Below are 25,175 nucleotides of genomic sequence, written 5' to 3'. Positions count from 1 at the left end.
AAGTTAAGTAGAAATGTGATGCTGCCGTTGGTTTAAAAATTTTGCATTGTACATAAGTTCCTTTTTATATTTGCCAGCAGCATGAGAGTAGCTTAGATAATGATAGATATTCCCTTGTGCGAATAAGTTAAATGTGTAATAGTTGAATGTTTTATAGTGACCCCTTAGAGATGATGAATGTATGGTGTGTTCATAAAATTTAGGTAAATGCTCCAAAACATAGGACAGAGTAGTGTAGAACCTGTCCTTGACCAAGGGTAACCGGCACACCATGGACGGATGAGGGATCAACAGTGTGATCCACCACGCTTCGCGTTCAAGATCAAGAGGACGGGATGTAGCCATCTCAGATGGCCACCTGCAAAGGACCATGGGAATTATGGCCAACCCAGGACTCAGACACACTCAGAGCTTGTGTGTGTATTTGCAACCCAGATAGTGAGACACGATCGAAACCCCCGCTCGTTTGCATTCTCATGGCCCATTTCCCCAGAACAAAAGGACTGTACTCGGGGAACCGATACAGATGCAGACTAACTGGCGCCACTCCCTTTGCTAAGAAAGCCCAAACAGCCAAGGTCAATGACCGATCAGGACACGCCCAGCCATCAAGGCACTCGCCCCTTTATTGGCCAAAATCGATGGCAGTGATCGAAGCCTGTCGAATTATTGGGTCCAAAGCTAAGGACCGCCCCAAAGAGCGCAAAATCCCAGACGGATAAAAAGAGACACAGCCATGTGCTCGGTCTCTCTTGGACCCGGCCTGTGCCAACCCAAGTGTAGCATTACCACCAGACAGACAAGTTCAAGACCAACGATCGCTACCAGACGGATGAGCCCAGCAGAAACAAAACCACTTCTTCCACCCAGCCACGCAAGATCCGGACAAAGGCCTTGTCCATCTGCAAAGAGCCGGTTGCCCTGAAGTTAAGTATAGGTTATTGTAGTTGTCAGGTGTAGTTTAACTTGTAATGTTTTATGTTGCATGTCGAAGTAATCTTTGTGTGTAAATAAACTATCTTTGAACTTGAACAGACTAACTGGTTGTTTGGTCTGTGATTGATATCCGGTAAAGCCTTGTGGCGGTATCATTTGATACCAGGCGACTCTGAAAAGCATCACCATCATTAATAACTGCCATATCTAGTTAATTCGGCAACATTATTGGGGACTCCGGTGTTAATTTGGCAACACCCCCACATTAAGAAAGGAGTGCAACATTTGGATTTGAGAGACACTGAGGCCTGATTGGCCACCGGTGAGCCGCTGGACATTGCGGGGACCAGCATGCCCCCCCGGTGGTTTATGGACGGCAGTGAATGCACCTCCTGCGAAATGTAGTGAAGAGGCAGACCTCTGGTTGTGGCCATGTGCAGATTGGTTGCACACAGGGTAGCTCTTGCTTGAAGGTTTCAGTTTCGGCCCTTTCTGATTGATTAATGGGCTCTTTGATCAGAAGGTTAGCGGAATAAGTGGTGGGCAGTGAATTCTCCTCTGAGGTGGAATGTCGGCGGCTGACAGACGTCGAATAAGGCAACGGTGTTAGAGCTGGAGGGTCTGCGTGGTGCCGAAGGCATGGCGGAGGCGGGGGGAGCATTGTCGACCACTCCATTACCAGTGCAACAATTGGTGGGGCTTTATATTTGTTTTTAAAATAATTTTTAATAAATGTTTTCGTAAAATATCAATAATAAAATGAGAAAGAAAAAAGAACCCAACAGGGTTAAGTACAAAACACAATCTAAAAAAGCAACCCCCCCAAACCCCTCCCCCCCTGTACCTAAATAATAAATTAACATTAACACCCCGACTTAAGACAACAGGTGTATACACCCCCTCAGACACTCCAGTGTAAATAACATCAACAAAAATAAAGTAACCCCCCCCCCACCCCACCCCCCGAGCTGCTGCCATTGACCAATGTCTATTGTTCTGCCAGGAAGTCTAAGAACGGTTGCCACCGCCTAAAGAACCCTTGTACCGACCCTCTCAAGGCGAATTTCACCCTCTCCAATTTAATGAACCCTGCCATATCGCTGATCCAGGATTCCACGCTTGGGGGCCTCGTATCTTTCCACTGAAGGAGAATCCTTCGCCAGGCTACCAGGGACGCAAAGGCCAGAATTCCGGCCTCTTTCGCCTCCTGCACTCCCGGCTCCTCTGCCACCCCAAATATTGCGAGCCCCCAGCCCGGTTTGACCCTGGATCCTACCACCCTCGACACCGTCCTCGCTACGCCCTTCCAAAATTCCTCCAGCGCTGGGCATGCCCAGAACATATGGGTGTGGTTTGCTGGGCTCTCTGAGCACCTAACACACCTGTCCTCACCCCCAAAGAACCTACTCATCCTTGTCCTGGTCATGTGTGCCCTGTGCAGCACCTTAAACTGTATGAGGCTGAGCCTCGCGCACGAAGAGGAAGAGTTCACCCTCCCTAGGGCATCTGCCCACGTCCCCTCTTCGATCTCCTCTCCCAACTCCTCCTCCCACTTACCTTTCAACTCCACCACCGAGGCCTCTTCCTCCTCCTGCATCACCTGGTAAGTTTCCGAGATCTTCCCAACTCCCACCCACCCCCCCGAGAGCACCCTGTCCTGTACTGTGTGTGGCAGTAGCCGTGGGAATTCCACCACCTGCCGTCTGGCAAACGCCCTTACCTGTAAGTACCTGGAGGTGTTCCCCGGGGGGGAGCCCGTACTTCTCCTCCAGCTCACCCAAGCTCGCGAACTTCCCGTCCACAAACAGGTCCCCTAACTTTCGTATGCCTGCCCTGTGCCACCCCGAAAACCCTCCACCTGTTCTTCCTGGGGCGAACCGGTGGTTCCCCCGTAATGGGGTCCATGCCGAGGCCCTAACTTCCCCCCTATGCCGCCTCCACTGCCCCCAAATTTTGAGGGCCGCCACCACCACCGGGCTCGTGGTATACCTCCTTGGAGGGAGCGGCAGCGGCGCCGTTGCCAGCGCCCCCAGACTCGTACCCACACAGGACGCCGTCTCCAGCCTCTTCCATGCAGCCCCCTCCCCCTCCATCACCCACTTGCGCACCATTGTCGCATTGGCGGCCCAGTAGTACCCACAGAGGTTGGGCAGCGCCAGCCCCCCCCTATCTCTACTCCGCTCCAGGAACACCCTTCTCACCCTCGGAGTCCCTTGCGCCCACACAAACCCCATTATATTCCTGTTAACCCGCCTGAAAAAAGCCTTCGGGATAAACACGGGGAGGCACTGGAACAGGAACAAAAACCTTGGGAGCACCGTCATTTTGATTGACTGCACCCTACTCGCCAGGGACAGCGGCAACGCGTCCCACCTCTTGAACTCCTCCTCCATTTGCTTCACCAGCCTTGTAAAGTTAAGCCTATGCAGGGCCCCCCAGCTCCTGGCCACCTGGACCCCCAAATATCTGAAACTCCTCTCCGCCCTTTTTAGTGGGAGCTCGCCAATCCCCCTCTCCTGAGCCCTAGCTGAACTACGAACAGCTCGCTCTTCCCCATATTGAGCTTGTACCCCGAAAAGTCCCCGAATTCCCTAAGCATCCTCATTACCTCTGGCATTCCTCCCACCGGGTCCGCCACATACAGCAGCAGGTCGTCCGCATAAAGCAACACCCTGTGCTCCTCCCCACCCCGCACCAACCCCCTCCAGTTCCTCGACTCTCTCAGTGCCATAGCCAGGGGTTCAATCGCCAGTGCGAAGAGCAGGGGGGACAGGGGACACCCCTGTCTCATCCCTCGGTGCAACCGAAAGTACTCGGACCTCCTCCTATTTGTGGCCACACTCGCCATCGGGACCTCGTACAACAGCCTAACTCACCTGACAAACCCCTCCCCAAACCCGAACCTCTTCAGCATCTCCGACAGGTACCCCCACTCTACCCTATCGAAGGCTTTCTCAGCGTCCATCGCCACAACTATCTCCGCCTCCCCCTCCCTCGCCGGCATCATGATAACGTTCAAAAGCCTCCGCACATTCGTGTTCAACTGCCTCCCCTTCACAAACCCCGACTGGTCTTCATGGATGATCTGCGGCACACAATCCTCAATCCTCATGGCTAAGACCTTCGCCAGCACCTTGGCATCTACATTTAGCAAGGAAATCGGTCTGTAAGACCCACATTGTAGGGGATCCTTGTCCCGCTTCAGGATCAAGGAGATCAGTGCCCGGGACATCGTCGGGGGTAAAGCCCCCCCTCCCTTGCCTCATTAAAGGTCCGAACTAACAGCGGGCCCAACAGGTCCATATATTTTTTATAGAACTCGACCGGGAAACCGTCTGGCCCCGGTGCCTTCCCCGCCTGCATGCTTCCTATCCCTTTGATCAGCTCCTCCAGCCCAATCGGGGCCCCCAGTCCCGCCACCAGTCCCTCTTCCACCTTTGGAAACCTCAATTGGTCCAGGAAACGGCCCATCCCTCCCTCCTCCCGTGGGGGCTCAGATCGGTACAATTCCTCGTAAAAGTCCCTGAAGACCCCATTGATGCCAACCCCACTCCGCACCACGCTCCCTCCCCTGTCCTTAACTCCCCCGATCTCCCTAGCTGCATCCCGCTTCCGAAGCTGATGCGCCAGCATCCGGCTTGCCTTTTCCCCATACTCGTAGACCGTCCCCTGGGCCTTCCTCCACTGCACCTCCGCCTTCCTGGTGGTCACCAGGTCGAATTCGGCCTGGAGGCTGCGCCTCTTCCTCAACAATCCTTCCTCAGGTTCTTCCGCATACCTCCTGTCTACCCTCACCATCTCCCCCACCAGCCTCTCCCTCTCCCCCCGCTCCCTCTGCTCCTTGTGGGCCCTGATGGAGATCAGCTCTCCCCTCACCACCGCCTTCAGTGCCTCCCATACCATCCCCACTCGAACCACCCCGTTGTCGTTGGTCTCCAAGTACCTCTCTATACTTCCTCGGACCCGCTCGCTCACCTCCTCGTCCGCCAACAGCCCCACCTCCAAGCTCCACAGCGGGCGCTGGCCCCTCTCCTCCCCCATCTCCAAGTCCACCCAATGCGGGGCGTGGTTCGAAATGGCTATTGCCGAATACTCGGTATCCTCTACTCTCGCTATCAGCGCCCTACTCAAAATGAAAAAGTCGATTCGGGAATAAGCCTTATGAACATGCGAGAAGAATGAAAATTCCCTAGCCCCCGGCCTTGCAAATCTCCAAGGGTCCACCCCTCCCATCTGGTCCATAAACCCCCTCAGCACTCTAGCCACCGCCGGCTTCCTACCCGTCCGAGACCTGGAGCGATCCAGTGCCGGATCCAACACCGTGTTAAAGTCTCCCCCAATTATCAGGCCCCCCACTTCCAAGTCTGGGATCTGACCCAACATACATAGATTATCATAGAATTTACAGTGCAGAAGGAGGCCATTCGGCCCATCGAGTCTGCACCAGCTCTTGGAAAGAGCACCCTACCCAAGGTTATCACCTCCGCCCTATCCCAATAACCCAGTAACCCCACCCAACACGAAGGGCAATTTTGGACACTAAGGGCAATTTATCATGGCCAATCCACCTAACCCGCACACCTTTGGACTGTGGGAGGAAACCGGAGAACCCGGAGGAAACCCACGCACACACGGGGAAGATGTGCAGACTCCGCACAGACAGTGACCCAAGCCGGAATCGAACCTGGGACCCTGGAGCTGTGAAGCAATTGTGCTATCCACAAAGCTACCATGCTGCCCTATAACGCCGCATAAAACCCGCATCGTCCCAGTTCGGAGCATACACATTGACCAGTACCACCCTCTCTCCCTGCAACTTACCACTTACCATTACGTACCTACCGCCATTATCTGCCACAATGCTCGACGCCTCGAATAACACCTTCTTTCCCACCAAGATCGCCACCCCTCGATTTTTGGCATCTAGCCCCGAGTGAAACACCTGACCTACCCACCCTTTCCTCAGTCTTACCTGGTCTGCCACCTTCAGGTGTGTCTCCTGGAGCATAACCACATCCGCCTTGAGCCCCTACAGGTGCGCAAACACGCGGGCCCGCTTAACCGGCCCATTCAGTCCCCTTACATTCCAGGTTATCAGCCGGATTAGGGGGCTACCCGCCCCCCTCCCCCGCCGACTAGCCATGACCCCCTCCTCGGCCAGCCACGCGCCCGCACCCCACACCCGGCCTGTTCCCCACAGCGGCATATCCCCGTCTTGACCCACCTCACTCGCTCCAGCTCCTCCTTGATCTTAGCAGCAGCAACTCGATTCCCCCCCGCCCCGGCTAGGACCCATCCTAGCTGGTTTACTCCCCCCATTGCACTTCCGCAAGTCAGCTGACTCCTGCTGACCCCGGCCAATCCCGCCTCCCCTTCGACTCCTCCCAATGTGTGGCACACCCTCCTCTCCCGCTCCCCATTCACAGGCTCTCCCCCTCCGTTCTAAGCGCGGGAAACAATCCTTGCTTCCCCGCCCCGGTCCCGTCCCCCCCAGTCTTCGGCGCGGGAAAAAAATCCCGCCCTCTCCACCTACCAGGCCCCGCCACCAACCAAAACAGTGCCCAACCCGCCCCATCCACCCTCCCCAACCCGAAAGAGAAAAACACAGAGAAAAAGAAACCCAAAACAATGCAAAGGCCCCCCCCCCGAACCAAAAATAGACATAACATATCCACCGCAGTCCCCAGTCGCCCATCCCGACCCTCAGTCTGTGTCCAGCTTCTCGGCCTGAATAAAGGCCCACGCCTCCTCCGGAGACTCAGAATAATGGTGCCGGTCCTTGTAGGTAACCCACAATCGCGCCGGCTGCAACATGCCAAACTTCACCCCCTTCCTGTGCAGCACTGCCTTCGCTCGATTGTACCCGGCCCTCCTCTTCGCCACCTCCGCACTCCAGTCCTGATATATCCGAACCTCCGCGTTCTCCCACCTGCTGCTCCTCTCCTTCTTGGCCCACCTGAGCACACATTCCCGATCGACGAACCGATGGAACCGCACCAGCACCGCCCGCGGAGGCTCGTTAGCCTTGGGCCTCCTCGCCAGCACTCTATGGGCCCCTTCCAGCTCCAGGGGCCCCTGGAAGGACCCCGCTCCCATCAGCGAGTTCAACATGGTGACCACATAGGCCCCCACGTCCGGCCCCTCCAGCCCCTCCGGGAGGCCCAGAATCCGCAGATTCTTCCGCCTCGACCGATTCTCCATCTCCTCGAACCGCTCCTGCCATTTCTTGTGGAGCGCCTTGTGCGCCTCCACCTTTACCGCCAGGACTAAGATCTCGTCCTCATTGACAGAGATCTTTTGTTGAGCCTCTCGGATCGCCACCCCCTGGGCCGTCTGTGTCTCCAGCAGCTTATCAATAGAAGCCTTCATCGGCTCTAGCAGGTCCTTTTTAATCTCTCTGAGGCAGCGCTGGATACCCTCCTGTTGCTCCTCCGCCCACTGCCTCCACGCTGCCTGGTCTCCGCCCGCCGCCATTTTGTCCTTCTTCCCTCCCTTCTTCTGGTCCACCACCACCTTTTTTGTCACCCCGCTCCTAGTTAAAGCCATATACTGACGGGGAACTATTATTAACTCCTTCCCACACCGGGAAACGTCGAAAAAGTGCCCTTGGGGGCCCTGAAAATTGCCCAAAAGTCTCGAGAGAGAATCCTTTTGGCAGTGTTCGCTTCACCAATCTGCCCCAAAATGTCCGTGGAAACGCCTGAAAAAGGTCTAAGTGTCCGTTCCAGACGGGAGCTGCCGAATGCGTGACCTACTCCTCCATGGCCGCCACCGGAAGACTCGTCCCCGCTTCTTCAGTGGCCCTGGTGAGATCTTTTCACAGTTGTTACCTCTGCTGTTAGAATTCACTTTTGATAAAGGTCCTCAGGACTGTTTGCAGCTTTAAGCTTGCCCTTCCCCCGCTTGCATGCTGCAAACTGCTGCAAATGCTGTTCATCCTGTTGCAGCCAAATCTTCCACTGCTTCTGCCGGGCCTGGCAGCCAAAAGACACAACACTCCTGGGGGACACCGTCAGGGGAGTGTTGCAGTCCTCTTGCCACACCGGGAAATGTCAAACAAATGCCGTGGGGGCCCTGCAAAAGAGCCCAAAAGTCCGTTCCAAGCGGGAGCTACCGAATACGCGACGTAGCTCTGCATAGCCGCACCCGGAAGTTGGTGGGGCTTTTTAAGGGAGAACTTCAGCATCATCGGCTAGAGATGCAAGAGGACTGGTCGAAGGCGAGTGAGGAGTGACAGCCTCTCTTCGCAGGGCCATGGAGCAGGTGGAGGAGTGCCTGGAGTCACAAGGTGTGACACTCCAAGAGATGGAAAGGACGGTCATGGACCACAGTGATGGAATTGTGGAGTTGGAGGCAGAGGTGGCGATTCTGGGGGCGGTCTGCAAGGAGCTGAAAATTCAGGTGAACAACCAGGAGAATCGGTCTTGGCGGCAGAACCAATGCATCAAAGGCCTGCGGAGGGGGTGGGGCTTGTGTGTGGTAGGTGTTGTTGAAGCTCGCGGGTGAGGGGGTCTGTGAGAAGGTCCGGGAGCTGGGTCGAGCACATCGATCCGAGAGCAGGGGAGTTACCGAGGGCAGTGACATTGAGGATGTACCGACTCTCGGTGAAGGAACAGATCCTGAGGGTGACGGGCCTGACGAGAGACTGGACTGGAGAGGGCCAGCGGATCCGAATATGCCAGGTGCCACTTGGCCGAATGGCGGACTGACCTTAACCGGCCATCGGGCCACGGTGCTGCTTGTCCGAAATAAGGTTCGGTTTGGCGTGCTGTACCCGGCTAAACTTTGGGTGACTTTGAAGGGGAAAGAGAATTATTTGCCGTTGCCTGAGAGGCACCCGACTATTAAAAAGCATAGTTTCGAGGAGGGTGATTGGGGGAATGTTTTCTGATGTTTTAGATTTTTATGAAATGTGTGTATAATGTTGACCAATCTTTTGTTTTCTGTTTTGACATGTTGGCCTTGTTGGTATTTTACAATGGCTGAAGGGTGGGGGGGTGGCGGCGTGGGTCAGAATCCTGGGGGTCTCTCTGCTGTTGGTTGGGGGAGGGGAGGATCTAGGGGGGGGGGAGGGGGGGCGGGGTTGGGTCAGGGCCGGGATTCCTCCAACGGTCGGAGGTGGATAGGCAATGTGGGGGAGGGGCAGTTTGGTTGATATGGGTGGGGCCTTTGTTTCTATCTACAGGTGGGAGTTGCTACGCTCGCAAGTATGCTGGTGAACGTAAGCAATGTGGAGGTGGGGGCTGCGATGGGAAGCCAGGGGGAGGGTGTTGGTGATGCAGGCGGGGTGGATAGTTTATTGGGTGAAGACGGGACAGAGGGGAGTGAGAGGCCATTTTCGACTGGCTTGGACACGAAAGGAGAATGGGGACAGAGATGGTTTGGTGATGGATTGGGGTGACAGATTTAAATGGGGGGTTCAGAAACAACCGGTGAGGACAGTGACTTGGAATATGCGGGGGGTCAAATGGCCGGTGAAGCTTTTTAGGGTATTTGCGCATGTGAACAGTTGAAGGAAGAGATGGTGTTTCTCCAGGATTCAGGACCAGGCGAGGTTGCGAAAGGGGTGGGTGGGTCAGGCATACCATTTGGGATTTGACTCCAAGTCGAGAGGGGTTGTTGTTCTATTTAATAAGAGGGAGATGTTGGTGATGGCTAGGGAGGTGTGTGCCTGAGGGGTCCATTTGAGATGGTCAGTGGGGGTTTTTGGTTGTATTGTGTATTGGCTGTACTCGCGCATAGATACGTTTTTAGTGCGCAACTCGATTCTCCCGGGGGTAAGGGGGGTGGTGGACTATGGGGCGATTGTGGTTTTGGACTATGCGCCACACATTATGGATGTGAGGTTGGGAGTGGCCCAGTCACAAAGACCCCTGTGGAGGACGGACTCGGCACTATTGGCAAATGAAAAGTGTTGGGGAAAGATGACTTTGGTAATTAAGGAGTGTACTGAGTTTAATCAGAACGGGAATTTCTCACCCTCCACGTTTTGGGAGCCATTGAAGGCAATGGAACAGCGGGTGGTGATTGTGTACATGTCCATAGGGATAAGGTGGAGAGGGCAGAAAGGGACGTTTGGTGGGTGATATCTTGGAGTTGGAGCGACGGTGCTCTAAGTTCCCCGACCAGAGAATTCTTGGTGAAGCAAAAGAAGCTGTAAGGGGAATTCAATTTGTTGACGACAGGAAACGCGGTGGGCAGTTCTAGAGAGTAATTGGGATCCTGTATGAGTACGGGGAGAAGGCCAGCCGTCTGCCAACACTTCAACTGAGATAGCAGGCTGCAGTGTGGGAGAGAGAACTAGTCAGAGAGAAGGGCGGTTGCTGGCAATGCTGGAGCCCATTAAGAACATAAGAACTAGGAGCAGGAGTAGGCCATCTGGCCCCTCGAGCCTGCTCCGCCATTCAATGAGTTCATGGCTGATCTTTTGTGGACTCAGCTCCACTTTCCGGCCCGAACACCATAACCCTTAATCCCTTTATTCTTCAAAAAACTATCTATCTTTATCTTAAAAACATTTAATGAAGGAGCCTCTACTGCTTCACTGGGCAAGGAATTCCATAGATTCACAACCCTTTGGGTGAAGAAGTTCCTCCTAAGCTCAGTCCTAAATCTACTTCCCCTTATTTTGAGGAAATGCCCCCTAGTTCTGCTTTCACCCGCCAGTGGAAACAACCTGCCCGCATCTAATCTATCTATTCCCTTCATAATTTTATATGTTCTATAAGATCCTCCCTCATCCTTCTAAATTCCAACGAGTACAGTCCCGGTCTACTCAACCTCTCCTCGTAATCCAACCCCTTCAGCTCTGGGATTAACCTAGTGAATCTCCTCTGCACACCTTCCAGTGCCAGTACCTCCTTTCTCAAGTAAGGAGACCAAAACTGAACACAATACTCCAGGTGTGGCCTCACTAACACCTTATACAATTGCAGCAGAACCTCCCTAGTCTTAAACTAGTCTTAAATAAGGGGCTGGTTTAGCTCAAAGGGGCTGGTTTAGCTCACTGGGCTAAATCGCTGCCTTTTAAAGCAGACCAAGGCAGGCCAGCAGCACGGTTCAATTCCCGTACCAGCCTCCACGAACAGGCGCCGGAATGTGGCGACTAGGGGCTTTTCACAGTAACTTAATTTGAAGCCTACTTGTGACAATAAGCGATTTTCATTTCATTTCAACTCCATCCCTCTAGCAATGAAGGACAAAATTCCATTTGCCTTCTTAATCACCTGTTGCACCTGTAAACCAACATTTTGCGACTCATGCACTAGCACACCCAGGTCTCTCTGCACAGCTGCATGTTTTAATATTTTATCATTTAAATAATAATCCCTTTTGCTGTTATTCCTACCAAAATGGATAACCTCACATTTGTCAACATTGTATTCCATCTGCCAGACCCTAGCCCATTCGCTTAGCCTATCCAAATCCCTCTGCAGACTTCCAGTATCCTCTGCACTTTTTGCTTTACCACTCATCTTAGTGTCGTCTGCAAACTTGGACACATTGCACTTGGTCCCCAACTCCAAATCACCTATGTAAATTGTGAACAATTGTGGGCCCAACACTGATCTCTGAGGGACACCACGAGCTACTGATTGCCAACCAGAGAAACACCCATTAATCCCCACTCTTTGCTTTCTATTAATTAACCAACCCTCTATCCATGCTACTACTTTCCCCTTAAAGCCATGCATCTTTATCTTATGCAGCAACCTTTTGTGTGGCACCTTGTCAAAGGCTTTCTGGAAATCCAGATATACCACATCCATTGGCTCCCCGTTATCTACCGCACTGGTAATGTCCTCAAAAAATTCTACTAAATTAGTTGGGCACGACCTGCCCTTTATGAACCCATGCTGCGTCTGCCCAATGGGACAATTTCCATCCAGATGCCTCGCTATTTCTTCCTTGATGATAGATTCCAGCATCTTCCCTACTACCGAAGTTAAGCTCACTGGCCTATAATTACCCGCTTTCTGCCTACCTATTTTTATTAATGGTTTTTAACAACATAATTTTTTCCCCTTACAACCAATAACTCCCCCCCGCCCCCCCCCCCCCCCCCCCCCCCCCGCCCCGGTAACAAAATAACGCAAAATCACCCTGAGCAAGATATATACAAGGCAAGATGGTATATTTACATAGCTTTATACACTGGCTCTTGGCCGAACGTGCCATTTCTCCCCACCCTTCATGCCATCTCCCGTTCCCCCCCCCACAGGGTTGCTGCTGCTGCTGACCGACCTTCCTCTAACGCTCCGTGGGATATTCTAGGAATGGTTGCCACTGCCTGTAGAACCCCTACGCAGACCCTCTCAAAGCAAACTTAATCCTCTCCAATTTTATGAACGCCACCATGTCGTTTAACCAGGCCTCCAGGCTGGGGACTTCGCCTCCTTCCACAATAGCAAGACCTTTCGCCGGGCTACTAGGGACGCAAAGGCCAGAATGCCGGCCTCTTTCGCCTACTGCACTCCCGGCTCACCCACTACTCCAAATATTGCTAGCCCCCAGCTTGGCTTGACCCGGACTTTCACCACCTGGGATATTACTCCCGCCACTCCTCTCCAGTACCCCTCCAATGCCGGGCATGACCGAAACATTTGGACATGGTTCGCCGGGCTCCCTGAACATCTTTCACATCTATCCTCTACCCCAAAGAACCTACTCAGCCTCGCCCTCGTCAAATGCGCTCTGTGAACCACCTTAAATTGTATCAGGCTGAGCCTGGCACACGAGGAGGAGGTATTAACCCTACCCAGGGAGTCAGCCCATAGCCCTTCCTCAATCTCCTCCCCCAGCTCCTCCTCCCATTTACATTTCAACTCTTCTACTAGCGCTTCCCCCTCTTCTTGCATCTCTTGGTGTATTTCCGACACCTTGCCCTCCCCGACCCATACCCCTGAAATCACCCTATCTTGAACTTCTTGTGCCGGGAGCAACGGAAATTCCCTCACCTGTCACCTCACAAAAGCCCTCATCTGCATATATCTAAAGGCATTTCCCAGGAGTAACTCAAACTTCTCCTCCAGTGCCCCTAGGCCCGCAAATGTCCCGTCAATGAACAGGTCCCCCATTCTTCTTATCCCCGCCCGATGCCAGCCTTGGAACCCCCCCGTCCATCTTCCCCGGGACAAACCAGTGGTTACCCCTGATCGGGGACTACACCGATGCTCCCGTTGCACCCCTGTGCCTTCTCTACTGGCCCCAGATCCTTAGTGTTGCCGCCACCACCGGGCTTATGGTGTATTTTGTCGGTGAGAGTGGCAGCGGTGCCATTACCAACGCCCCCAGGTTCGTTCCTTTACAGGACGCCATCTCCATCCTCTTCCATGCCGCCCCCTCTCCCTCCATGACCCACTTGCGGATCATCGCCACGTTTGCTGCCCAGTAGTAGCTCCCTAGGTTTGGCAAAGCCAACCCTCCTCGGTCCCTATTGCGTTCCAGGAACCCTCTCCTAACCCTCGGGGTCTTATTTGCCCACACAAACACCTTAGTACTCCTACCTACTCTCTTAAAAAAGGCCTTAGTGATCACGATGGGGAGGCACTGAAACACAAACAAAAACCTCGGAAGGACCACCATTTTGACCGACTGCACTCTACCCGCCAGCGAGAGCGGGAGCATGTCCCATCTTTTAAAATCCTCCTCCATTTGCTTCACCAACCTCGTCAGATTCAGTTTATGTAGGGTCCCCCAACTCCTGGCTATCCGGATCCCCAGATACCGAAAGCTCCCCTCCGCCCTCCTCAGCGGTAGGTCCCCTATCCCTCTTTCTTGGTCCCCCGCCTGTAATACAAAGAGCTCACTCTTCATTGAGCTTATAGCCCGAAAACTCCCCAAACTCCCTTAGAGTCTGCATGACCTCCACCATCCCCTCCATTGGGTCCGCCACGTATAGCAGCAGGTCATCCGCATATAGCGATACCCGATGCTCTTCTCCCCCGCGGACTATCCCCCTCCATTTATTAGACTCCCTAAGTGATATGGCCAATGGTTCGATCGCCAATGCAAACAACAGGGGGGACAGGGGGCACCCCTGCCTCGTCCCTTGGTACAGCCGAAAGTACTCTGACCTCCGCCGGTTCGTCACCGCACTCGCCACCGCGGCTCTGTAAAGGAGCTTAACCCATCTCATAAACCCTCCCCCGAACCCAAACCTGCGCAATACCTCCCAGAAGTACTCCCACTTCACTCGGTCAAAGGCTTTTTTCGCGTCCATAGCTGCCACTATCTCCGCCTCTCCCTCCTCCGATGTCATCACGTTTAAGAGCCGCCGCACATTGGTATTTAACTGCCTGCCCTTTACGAATCCCGTTTGGGCCTCATGAATCACCCCCGGGACACAGTCCTCAATCCTGGTGGCCAATACTTATGCCAATAGCTTAGTATCCACATTGAGGAGCGAAATCGGCCTGTACGATCCACATTGCAGTGGATCCTTGTCTCGCTTTAGAATCAAGGAGATTGTCACCTCCGACATTGTCTGGGGCAGGGTTCCCTCCTCTCTTGCCTCGTTAAAGGTCCTCACTAGTAGCAGGTCCACATATTTTCTATAGAACTCCACCGGGAACCCGTCCGGCCTTCCCCACCTGCATGCTCCCCAAACCCTTACTCACCTCCTCCAACCCAATTGGTGCCCCAAACCAACCGCCTCTTGCTCCTCCACCCTCGGGAACCTCAGTTGGTCCAGGAATCGTCTCATCCCCCCTTCCCCCCCTGGGGGCTGGGATCTATACAGCTCTTCATAGAAGGCCTTGAATACTTTATTTATTTTCGTTGCACTTCGAACCGTGGATCCCCTTCCATCTTTGATTCACCCTATTTCCCTCGCTGCCGCCCTCTTACGGAGCTGGTGCGCCAGCATCCGACTAGCCTTTTCCCCGTACTCGTAGGTCGCCCCCTGCGCCTTCCTCCACTGTGCCTCCGCCTTGCCCGTGGTCAACAGGTCAAACTCCGTCTGGAGCCGTCGCCTTTCCCCAAGTAATCTTTCCTCCAGGACCTCTGCGTATCTCCTGTCCACTCGCAAGATCTCCCCCACTAACCTCTCCCTTTCCATGCCCTCTGTTTTCTCCCTATGAGCCCTGATGGAGATCAGCTCGCCCCTGATCGCCGCCTTCAACGCCTCCCATACCACCCCCACTCGCACCCCCCCGTTGTCGTTGGCCTCCAAGTACCTTTCAATACACCCCCTCACCTTCCCACACATCAACCTCATCAGCCAGCAGTCCCACATCCAACCGCCACAGCGGGCGTTGGTCCCTCTCCTCTCCCAGCTCCAGTTCCACCCAGTGCGGGGCATGGTCCGAAACGGCTATAGCCGAATACTCCATCCCCTCCACCCTCGTGGTGAGCGCCCTACCCAGAACAAAGAAATCTATCCGGGAGTAGGCTTTGTGTACATGGGAAAAGAAAGAAAATTCCCTGGCCTGCGGCCTTGCAAACCTCCATGGGTCCACTCCCCCCATCTGGTCCATAAAACCCCTAAGCACCTTGGCCGCCGCCGGCCTCTTTCCAGTCCTTGATCTGGAGCGGTCCAGTGCTGGGTCCAACACTGTATTGAAGTCCCCTCCCATTATCAGTCCTCCTACCTCCAGGTCCGGAATGCGCCCCAACATGCGCTTCATGAATCCAGCATCATCCCAGTTTGGGGCGTATACATTTACCAACACCACCCACGTCCCTTGCAACCTCCCACTCACCATCACATATCTCCCTCCATTATCCACTACGATAGTCTTGGCCTCAAATGACACCTGCTTTCCCACCAGAATTGCCACCCCTCTGTTTTTCGCGTCCAATCCCGAGTGAAATACCTGTCCTACCCATCCCTTTCTTAACCTGACCTGGTCCGCCACCTTCAGGTGTGTCTCTTGGAGCATGACCACGTCTGCCTTCAGTCCCTTCAAGTGTGCGAACACTCGAGCCCTCTTCACCGGCCCATTCAGGCCCCTCACGTTCCACGTTATCAGCCGGATTGGAGGGACTCTCACCTTCTCCTCCTCCCCCCCCCCCGGCCGACTAGCCATCTCCTTTTCTGGGCCAGTCCCTTGTCCGCGTCTCCCTCACTCTCCAGTCCCCCAACCGGGGGACCCTCGTCCCAACCACCTCTTCTGTGTCCCATTCTCTTTCGGCCAGTGCAGCAGCAACCCTTTTCACCCCCCCTTCCCCCACTCCCTCCTCTCCCCCCCCCTTCCCCCCCTCCCCTTTCCCCCCCCCCCCCTCCCCCTCCCCCCCGCTAGATCCCCGTCTAGCTTTTTTGCTCCCCCCATATCCCTCCCGTCAGTCAGCTGACACCTGCTGACCCCGGCTTCCCCCGCCATCCCTTTGACCCCCACCCGTGTGGGAGTCTCCCAATCAATGTACATTCATTTGTCCCCTTCCCGCACTTTTTATTTATTTTTTCCCGCCTTTCTTGCCGCGCACGGGAAAAAAAACCCCGCACTTTCCAGAGCCTGCCCCGCCCCCCCCCCCCATGGCGCAGCTCCTGTCGTGGCCTTGTCTCTCGTCCCCAGCCCATATAGCATTTCCTGCGCGTGGTTGACCCCCTATATACAACAACCATCATACTTCAACCCTCAAACACCCCCCTCCCACACAAACCCTCAATTAGAGTCCAACTTTTCAGTTAGTATAAAGGTCCACGCCTCTTCGGGCGTTTCGAAGTAGTGGTGTTGGCCATTATGTGTAATCCACAGTTGCGCTGGCTGCAACATTCCAAATTTCACTCCTTTCCGATGCAGCACCGTTTTGGCCCGGTTGAAATCCGCTTAGCGACCTCCGTGCTCCAGTCCGGGTATATTCTGATCTCTGCATTGTCCCAACTTACTGCTCCGTTCCTTCTTGGCCCATTTCAGGACCCTCTCTCTGTCCGTAAACCGGTGAAATCTCACCACCATCGCCCTTGGCGGCTCATTTGCCTTGGGCTTCCTCGCCAGCACTCGGTGCGCCCCTTCCAGCTCCAGCAATCCCGGGGGGGCCTCCGCACCCATCAGCGTCCCGATCATTGTGCCCGCATATGCCGCTGCATCGGCCCCCTCCACTCCTTCTGGGAGACCCAGGATCCTCAAATTATTTCTCCTCGACCTGTTCTCCAGGTCCTCGAGTCTTCCCACCCATGTCTTGTGTAGCGCCTCGTGCCGCTCCACTCTCTCCGCCAGACCCACAAGCTCGTCGTTGTTTTCACTCACTTTTTCCTGGATCTTCACCTCTTGGGCTTTCTGGGTTGCTCCAAGTCCTTCAATTATTGCCAGCATAGGCGCCACCATCGCCTTGCGCAGCTCCTCGAAGCAGCGCTTGATGAACTCCTGCATCTCCTCTTTGTCCGTGGGTGCCGCCATTTTGCTTTTTTTCTCTTTCTTCTCCCGCTGCTCCAGGGCCGCTTTTTTCGCCGTTTCGCTGCGGGTCCGGTCCATGCCGGTTAGTAGGGGACCTTTCTCCTTCCTTCCCCACGGGTTGTCTTTATCAAAAGTTCCGTTGGGGCTCCGTTAGCGAGCCCAAAAGTCCGTCTTCGCGAGAGCTGCCGAATCGTGCGGCTTAGCTCCGCATCGCCACACCCGGAAGTCTCGCCTACCTCCTTTTTTAAACAGTGGTGTCACGTTTGCTAATTTCCAATCCGCCGGGACCACCCCAGAGTCTAGTGAATTTTGGTAAATTATCACTAGTGCATTTGCAATTTCCCTAGCCATCTCTTTTAGCACTCTGGGATGCATTCCATCAGGGTCAGGAGACTTGTCTTCCTTTAGCCCCATTAGCTTGCCCATCAGTACCTCCTTAGTGATAACAATCCTCTCAAGGTCCTCACCTGTCATAGCCTCATTTCCATCAGTCACTGGCATGTTATTTGTGTCTTCCACTGTGAAGACCGACCCAAAAAACCTGTTCAGTTCCTCAGCCATTTCCTCATCTCCCATTATTAAATCTCCCTTCTCATCCTCTAAAGGACCAATATTTACCTTAGCCACTCTTTTTTGTTTTATATATCTGTAGAAACTTTTACTATCTGTTTTTATATTCGGAGCAAGCTTACTCTCATAATCTATCTTACTCTTCTTTATAGCTTTTTTAGTAGCTTTCTGTTGCCCCCTAAAGATTTCCCAGTCCTCTAGTCTCCCACTAATCTTTGCTACTTTGTATGCTTTTTCCTTCAATTTGATACTCTCCCTTATTTCCTGAGATATCCACGGTCGATTTTCCCTCTTTCTACCGTCCTTCCTTTTTGTTGGTATAAACCTTTGCTGAGCACTGTGAAAAATCGCTTGGAAGGTTCTCCACTGTTCCTCAACTGATTCACCATAAAGTCTTTGCTCCCAGTCTACCTTAGCTAGTTCTTCTCTCATCCCATTCTAATCTCCTTTGTTTAAGCACAAAACACGAGTGTTTTATTTTACCTTCTCACCCTCCATCTGTATTTTAAATTCCACCATATTGTGATCGCTCCTTCCGAGAGGATCCCTAACTATGAGATCATGAATCAATCCTGTCTCATTACACAGGACCAGATCTAGGACCACTTGTTCCCTCGTAGGTTCCATTACATACTGTTCTAGGAAACTATTGCGGATACATTCTATAAACTCCTCCTCAAGGCTGCCTTGACCGACCTGGTTAAACCAATCGACATGTCGATTAAAGTCCCCCATGATAACTGCTGTACCATTTCTACATGCATCCGTTATTTCTTTGTTTATTGCCTGCCCCACCATAATGTTACTATTTGGTGGCCTACAGACTACTCCTATCAGTGACTTTTTCGCCTTACTATTCCTGATTTCTACCCAAATAGATTCAACCTCCATTGCACCGATGTCATCCCTTACTATTGCCCGGATGTCATCCTTAAATAACAGAGCTACACCACCTCCCTTACCATCCACTCTGTCCTTCCGAATAGTTTGATACCCGTGGATATTTAACTCCCAGTCGTGACCATCCTTTAACCATGTTTCAGTAATGGCCACTAAATCATAGTCATTCACGATGATTTGCGCCATCAACTCATTTACCTTATTCCGAATACTACGAGCATTCAGGTAAAGTACACTTATGTTAGCTTTTTTACCTCTGTTCTGAATCTTAGCACCTCGATCAGTAACCTCTCCTAAGTTATATTTCCTCTTAACTTTTCTCCTAATTTTCCTTGTCGTTGAACCCATATCTTCCTGTAACAACCTGCCGCGTCGCTTACCATTAATGTTTTTCCTTCCCGTTTTATTCATTTTAGTATTCCTGGTCCTATTCACTGAGCTCCCCTCAGTCACTGTACCATGTACTGTCGCCCTTTTTGATTTTTGACTCTGGCTTCTCTGCCTTACACTTTCCCCCTTCCTGCCTTTTGTTTCTGTCCCTGTTTTACTACCTTCCAACTTCCTGCATCGGTTCCCATCCCCCTGCCACATTAGTTTAAACTCTGCTGCTGCCCGCTCCACGGCTGCCTGCTCTGCTACTGCCCACTCCACTGCTGCCTGCTCCGCTGCTGCCCGCTCTGCTGCTGCCTGCTCTGCTGCTGCCCACTCCACTGCTGCCTGCTCCGCTGCTGCCTGCTCCGCTGCTGCCCGCTCTGCTGCTGCCCACTCCACTGCTGCCCGCTCTGCTGCTGCCTGCTCTGCTGCTGCCCACTCCACTGCTGCCTGCTCCGCTGCTGCCCGCTCTGCTGCTGCCCACTCCACTGCTGCCCGCTCCGCTGCTGCCCGCTCCGCTGCTGCCCGCTCTGCTGCTGCCCGCTCTGCTGCTGCCTGCTCTGCTGCTGCCCACTCCACTGCTGCCCGCTCCGCTGCTGCCCGCTCTGCTGCTGCCCACTCCACTGCTGCCCGCTCCGCTGCTGCCCGCTCCACGGCTGCCCGCTCTGCTGCTGCCCATTCCACTGCTGCCTGCTCCGCTGCTGCCCGCTCTGCTGCTGCCCGCTCTGCTGCTGCCCGCTCCGCTGCTGCCCGCTCCGCTGCTGCCCGCTCTGCTGCTGCCCGCTCCGTTGCTGTCCACTCCGCTGCTGCCCGCTCCGCTGCTGCAGCTGTTTCCTCCTCCTCGAGCAGCTCCAGCTCGTACAGCCGCAGGGCATCCCCCAGGGCTGCAGTGACCAGCAGGAAGGCCACCATTGCTGGTTAAACGCCAATATCCATTGTCTTCAGGGGGGAAAGGTCGACATGTCAGCATGGTGCGTACCCCCGTCCCAACCAGGGCCAACGAGCTACATGGTGGTCCCGGTTGGCACCACGGACTCTGTCCCCACATGTCCCCATCCAAGCACCCCTGGCCCTGTCGATGCCCAGCACCCTGGGGCTCTCTGGCTCTGGCACCTGTCCCTGATGTCAGGGATACTGTTGGAACTGCTCTTTCCAGGGGTATGCTCCTGCAGGACTCCTCCTCCAACTTGATCCACTCCCCCGCCCCCACCCCACCTCACCTGCCCCATGCCCTCGTAGGGGCTACTGTGGGCGTTGCTGGATAGGGCCCCCCCCACAAGATGCCAAAACTTTCCCGATGGCAGGTATCAGGTTAACTGTTCTTTTGATCCCTATTTTCTCTTTCCCTCCTTTCTCAACGAGTGATGTTACATTTCCATAACTTCCTGCCTGCTGGGACCACTGTAGAATCGAGGGATTTGGGGAAAATTATTATCTCATTTAGATCCCGAGGTTGTCAGTTCTGAGGATTTGTTTGATTGTATTCCATTGATGTCTCCAGTAACTATCCATTACAAATATTAATTACTTTTCAGTTCGTCACTCGTATCAAACCCTTTGATACCCAATATTTGTTGTATATTTTGATTGAGAATAGTTTAATAAAGGGCATAAAAAGTGTTGAAAATGGAAGGGTGAAAAGCACGAATAATGAGGTGAGGGAGTAGCGACGGGATCAGGCGTGGACACTTGCTGGAACAGATGAAATGTAGCGATCCCTCTGAGCGTTATATTACTTATGCCGACACCCTGTATCATATCCTCAGCTCGATCTGAATGAGGTGGACGTAATGTTGGGCCAGTGGCTTTCCATGCTGGCGCAGGTGCGGAGATCTGTGCCTGCTGATGATCGCATTGTGCTGGCCATTGAACAGATGCTGATGAAGCTTCAAGAGTTCTTGCCAATTCTGAAGAAACTTCGCCATCCCGCGATGGAGGAAAGACACTGGAAAGCTATTTTCACAGGTGAACGCACCCATTCTCATCCAGGCATCCGCTCCCAAAGCTGCTGACTCTCACTGGGGTATAGGTTCCCTCTCCTGTAGGTGCTGACTCTCAATGGGGTATAGGTTCCCTCTCCTGTAGGTGCTGACTCTCACTGGGGTACAGACTCCCCCTCCTCTCCTGAAGGTGCTGACTCTCACTGGGGTACAGACTCTCCCTCCTCTTCTGAAGGTGCTGACTCTCACTGGGGTAAAGGGTCCCCCTCCTCTCCTGAAGGTGCTGAGTCTCACTGGGGTACAGACTCCCCCTCCTCTCCCGAAGGTGCTGACTCTCACTGGGGTACAGACACCCCCTCCTCTCCTGAAGGTGCTGACTCTCACTGGGGTACAGACACCCCCTCCTCTCCTGAAGTTGCTGACTCTCACTGGGGTACAAGGTCAGCCTCCTCTCCTGAAGGTGCTGACTTTCACTGGGGTACAGTCTCCCCCTCCTCTCCTGAAGGTGCTGACTCTCACTGGGGTACAGACTCCTCCTCCTCTCCTGAAGGTGCTGACTCTCACTGGGGTACAGGGTTCCCCTCCTCTCCTGAAGGTGCTGACTCGCATTGGGGTACAGACTCCCTCTCCTCTCCTGAAGGTGCTGACTCTCACTGGGGTATAGACACCCACTCCTCATAAAGGTGCTGACTCTCACTGGGGTACAGACTCTACCTCCTCTCCTGAAGGTGCTGACTCTCACTGGGGTACAGTCTCCCCCTCCTCTCCTCAAGGTGCTGACTCTCAGTGGGGTACAGACTCCCCCTCCTCTCCTGAAGGTGCTGACTCTCACTGGGCTACGACTCCCCCTCCTCTCGTGAAGGTGCTGGCACTCACTGGGGTACAGTCTCCCCCTCCTCTCCTCAAGGTGCTGACACTCAGTGGGGTACAGACTCCCCCTCCTCTCCTGAAGGTGCTGACTCTCACTGCGGTACAGACTCCCCCTTCTCCTGAAGGTGCTGACTCTCACTGGGGTACAGACACCCCCTCCTCTCCTGAAGGTGCTGACTCTCACTGGGGTACAGACTCTCCCTCCTCTCCTGAAGGTGCTGACTCTCTCTGCGGTACAGACTCCCCCTCCTGTCCTGAAGGTGCTGACTCTCACTGGGGTACAGGGCCGTCTTCTGAAGGTGCTGACTCTCACTGGGGTACAGACACCCCCTCCTCTCCTGAAGGTGCTGACACTCACTGGGGTACAGGGCCCTCTCCTGAAGGTGCTGACTCTCAAAGAACAAAGAAATGTACAGCACAGGAACAGGCCCTTCGGCCCTCCAAGCCCGTGCCGACCATGCTGCCCGACTAAACTACAATCTTCTACACTTCCTGGGTCCGTATCACTCTATTCCCATTCCATTCATGTATTTGTCAAGATGCCCCTTAAATGTCACTATCGTCCCTGCTTCCACCACCTCCTCCGGTAGCGAGTTCCAGGCACCCACTACCCTCTGCGTAAAAAACTTGCCTCGTACATCTACTCTAAACCTTGCCCCACTCACCTTAAACCTATGCCCCCTAGTAATTGACCCCTCTACCCCGGGGAAAAGCCTCTGACTATCCACTCTGTCAATGCCCCTCATAATTTTGTAGACCTCTATCAGGTCGCCCCTCAACCTCCTTTGTTCCAGTGAGAACAAACCAAGTTTATTCAACCGCTCCTCATAGCTGATGCCCTCCATACCAGGCAACATTCTGGCAAATCTCTTATGCACCCTCTCTAAAGCCTCCACATCCTTCTGGTAGTGTGGCGACCAGAATTGAACACTATACTCCAAGTGTGGCCTAACCAAAGTTCTATACAGCTGCAACATGACTTGCCAATTCTTATACTCAATGACCCGGCCAATGAAGGCAAGCATGCCGTATGCCTTCTTGACTACCTTCTCCACCTGTGTTGCCCCTTTCAGTGACCTGTGGACCCGTACTCCTAGATCTCTTTGACTTTCAATACCCTTGAGGGTTCTACCATTCACTGTATATTCCCTACCTGCATTAGACCTTCCAAAATGCATTACATCACATTTGTCCGGATTAAACTCCATCTGCCATCTCTCCGCCCAAGTCTCCAAACAATCTAAATCCTGCTGTATCCTCTGACAGTCCTCATCGCTATCCTCAATTCCACCAACCTATGTGTCGTCTGCAAACCTACTAATCAGACCAGTTACATTTTCCTCCAAATCATTTATATGTACCACAAACAGCAAAGGTCCCAGCACTGATCCCTGTGGAACACCACTGGTCACAGCCCTCCAATTAGAAAAGCATCCTTCCATTGCTACTCTCTGCCTTCTATGACCAACGCCGGCATCACCACATCACTTCTATGACCTAGCCAGTTCTGTATCCACCTTGCCAGCTCACCCCTGATCTCGTGCGATTTCACGGTACAGACTCCCCCTCCACTCCTGAAGGTGCTGACTCTCACTGGGGTACAGACTTCCCCTCCCCTCCTGAAGGTGCTGACTCTCACTGGGGTACAGACTCCCCCTCCCCTCCTGAAGGTGCTGACTCTCACTGGGGTACAGACTCCCCCTCCCCTCCTGAAGGTGCTGACTCTCACTGGGGTACAGACTCCCCCTCCCCTCCTGAAGGTGCTGACTCTCACTGGGGTACAGACTCCCCGCTTCTCTCCTGAAGGTGCTGACTCTCACTTGGGTACAGACTCCCCAACCTCTCAAGGTGTTGACTCTCACTTGGGTACAGACTCCCCCTCCCCTCCTGAAGGTGCTGACTCTCACTGGGGTACAGACTCCCCCTCCCCTCCTGAAGGTGCTGACTCTCACTGAGGTACAGACTCCCCCTCCTCTCCTGAAGGTGCTGACTCTCAGTGGGGTACAGACACCCTCTCCTCTCCTGAAGGTGCTGACACTCACTGGGGTACAGGGCCCTCTCCTGAAGGTGCTGACTCTCAAAGAACAAAGAACAAAGAAATGTACAGCACAGGAACAGGCCCTTCGGCCCTCCAAGCCCGTGCCGACCATGCTGCCCGACTAAACTACAATCTTGTACACTTCCTGGGTCCGCATCCCTCTATTCCCATCCTATTCATGTATTTGTCAAGATGCCCCTTAAATGTCACTATCGTCCCTGCTTCCACCACCTCCTCCGGTAGCGCGTTCCAGGCACCCACTACCCTCTGCGTAAAAAACTTGCCTCGTACATCTACTCTAAACCTTGCCCCTCTCACCTTAAACCTATGCCCCCTAGTAATTGACCCCTCTACCCCGGGGAAAAGCCTCTGACTATCCACTCTGTCTATGCCCCTCATAATTTTGTAGACCTCTACCAGGTCGCCCCTCAACCTCCTTCGTCCAGTGAGAACAAACCGAGTTTATTCAAACGCTCCTCACAGCTAATGCCCTCCATACTAGACAACATTCTGGTAAATCTCTTCTGCACCCTCTCTAAAGCCTCCACATCCTTCTGGTAGTGTGGCGACCAGAATTGAACACTATACTCCAAGTGTGGGCTAACTAAGGTGCTATACAGCTGCAATATGACTTGCCAATTCTTATACTCAATGCCCCGGCCAATAAAGGCAAGCATGCCGTATGCCTTCTTGACTACCTTCTCCACCTGTGTTGCCCCTTTCAGTGACCTGTGGACCCGTACTCCTAGATCTCTTTGACTTTCAATACCCTTGAGGGTTCTACCATTCACTGTATATTCCCGAGCTGCATTAGACCTTCCAAAATGTATTACCTCACATTTGTCCGGATTAAACTCCATCTGCCATCTCTCCGCCCAAGTCTCCAAACAATCTAAATCCTGCTGTATCCTCTGACAGTCCTCATCGCTATCCGCAATTCCACCAACCTTTGTGTCGTCTGCAAACGTACTAATCAGACCAGTTACATTTTCCTCCAAATCATTTATATATACCACAAACAGCAAAGGTCCCAGCTCTGATCCCTGTGGAACACCACTGGTCACAGCCCTCCAATTAGAAAAGCATCCTTCCATTGCTACTCTCTGCCTTCTATGACCAACGCCGGCATCTCCACATCACTTCTATGACCTAGCCAGTTCTGTACCCACCTTGCCAGCTCACCCTGATCCCGTGTGATTTCATGGTACAGAC

General features: G+C 53.5%; 1 protein-coding gene across 1 annotated transcript in view; it reads left to right on the top strand.

Moving 5' to 3' along the window:
- LOC140391353 (dynein heavy chain domain-containing protein 1-like) overlaps positions 1 to 25,175 on the top strand; it is a 275,539-nt gene that overhangs the window by 195,654 nt on the left and 54,710 nt on the right. The window contains exon 16 of the mRNA XM_072475932.1: positions 20,882 to 21,080. Within this exon, the coding sequence (XP_072332033.1) occupies positions 20,882 to 21,080 (199 nt within the window). The remainder of the gene's footprint in view (positions 1 to 20,881; positions 21,081 to 25,175) is intronic.

This window comes from Scyliorhinus torazame, chromosome 15, assembly GCF_047496885.1.
Source record: "Scyliorhinus torazame isolate Kashiwa2021f chromosome 15, sScyTor2.1, whole genome shotgun sequence".
Lineage (NCBI taxonomy): Eukaryota > Metazoa > Chordata > Chondrichthyes > Carcharhiniformes > Scyliorhinidae > Scyliorhinus > Scyliorhinus torazame.
This window is presented reverse-complemented; position numbering and strand designations above follow the sequence as displayed.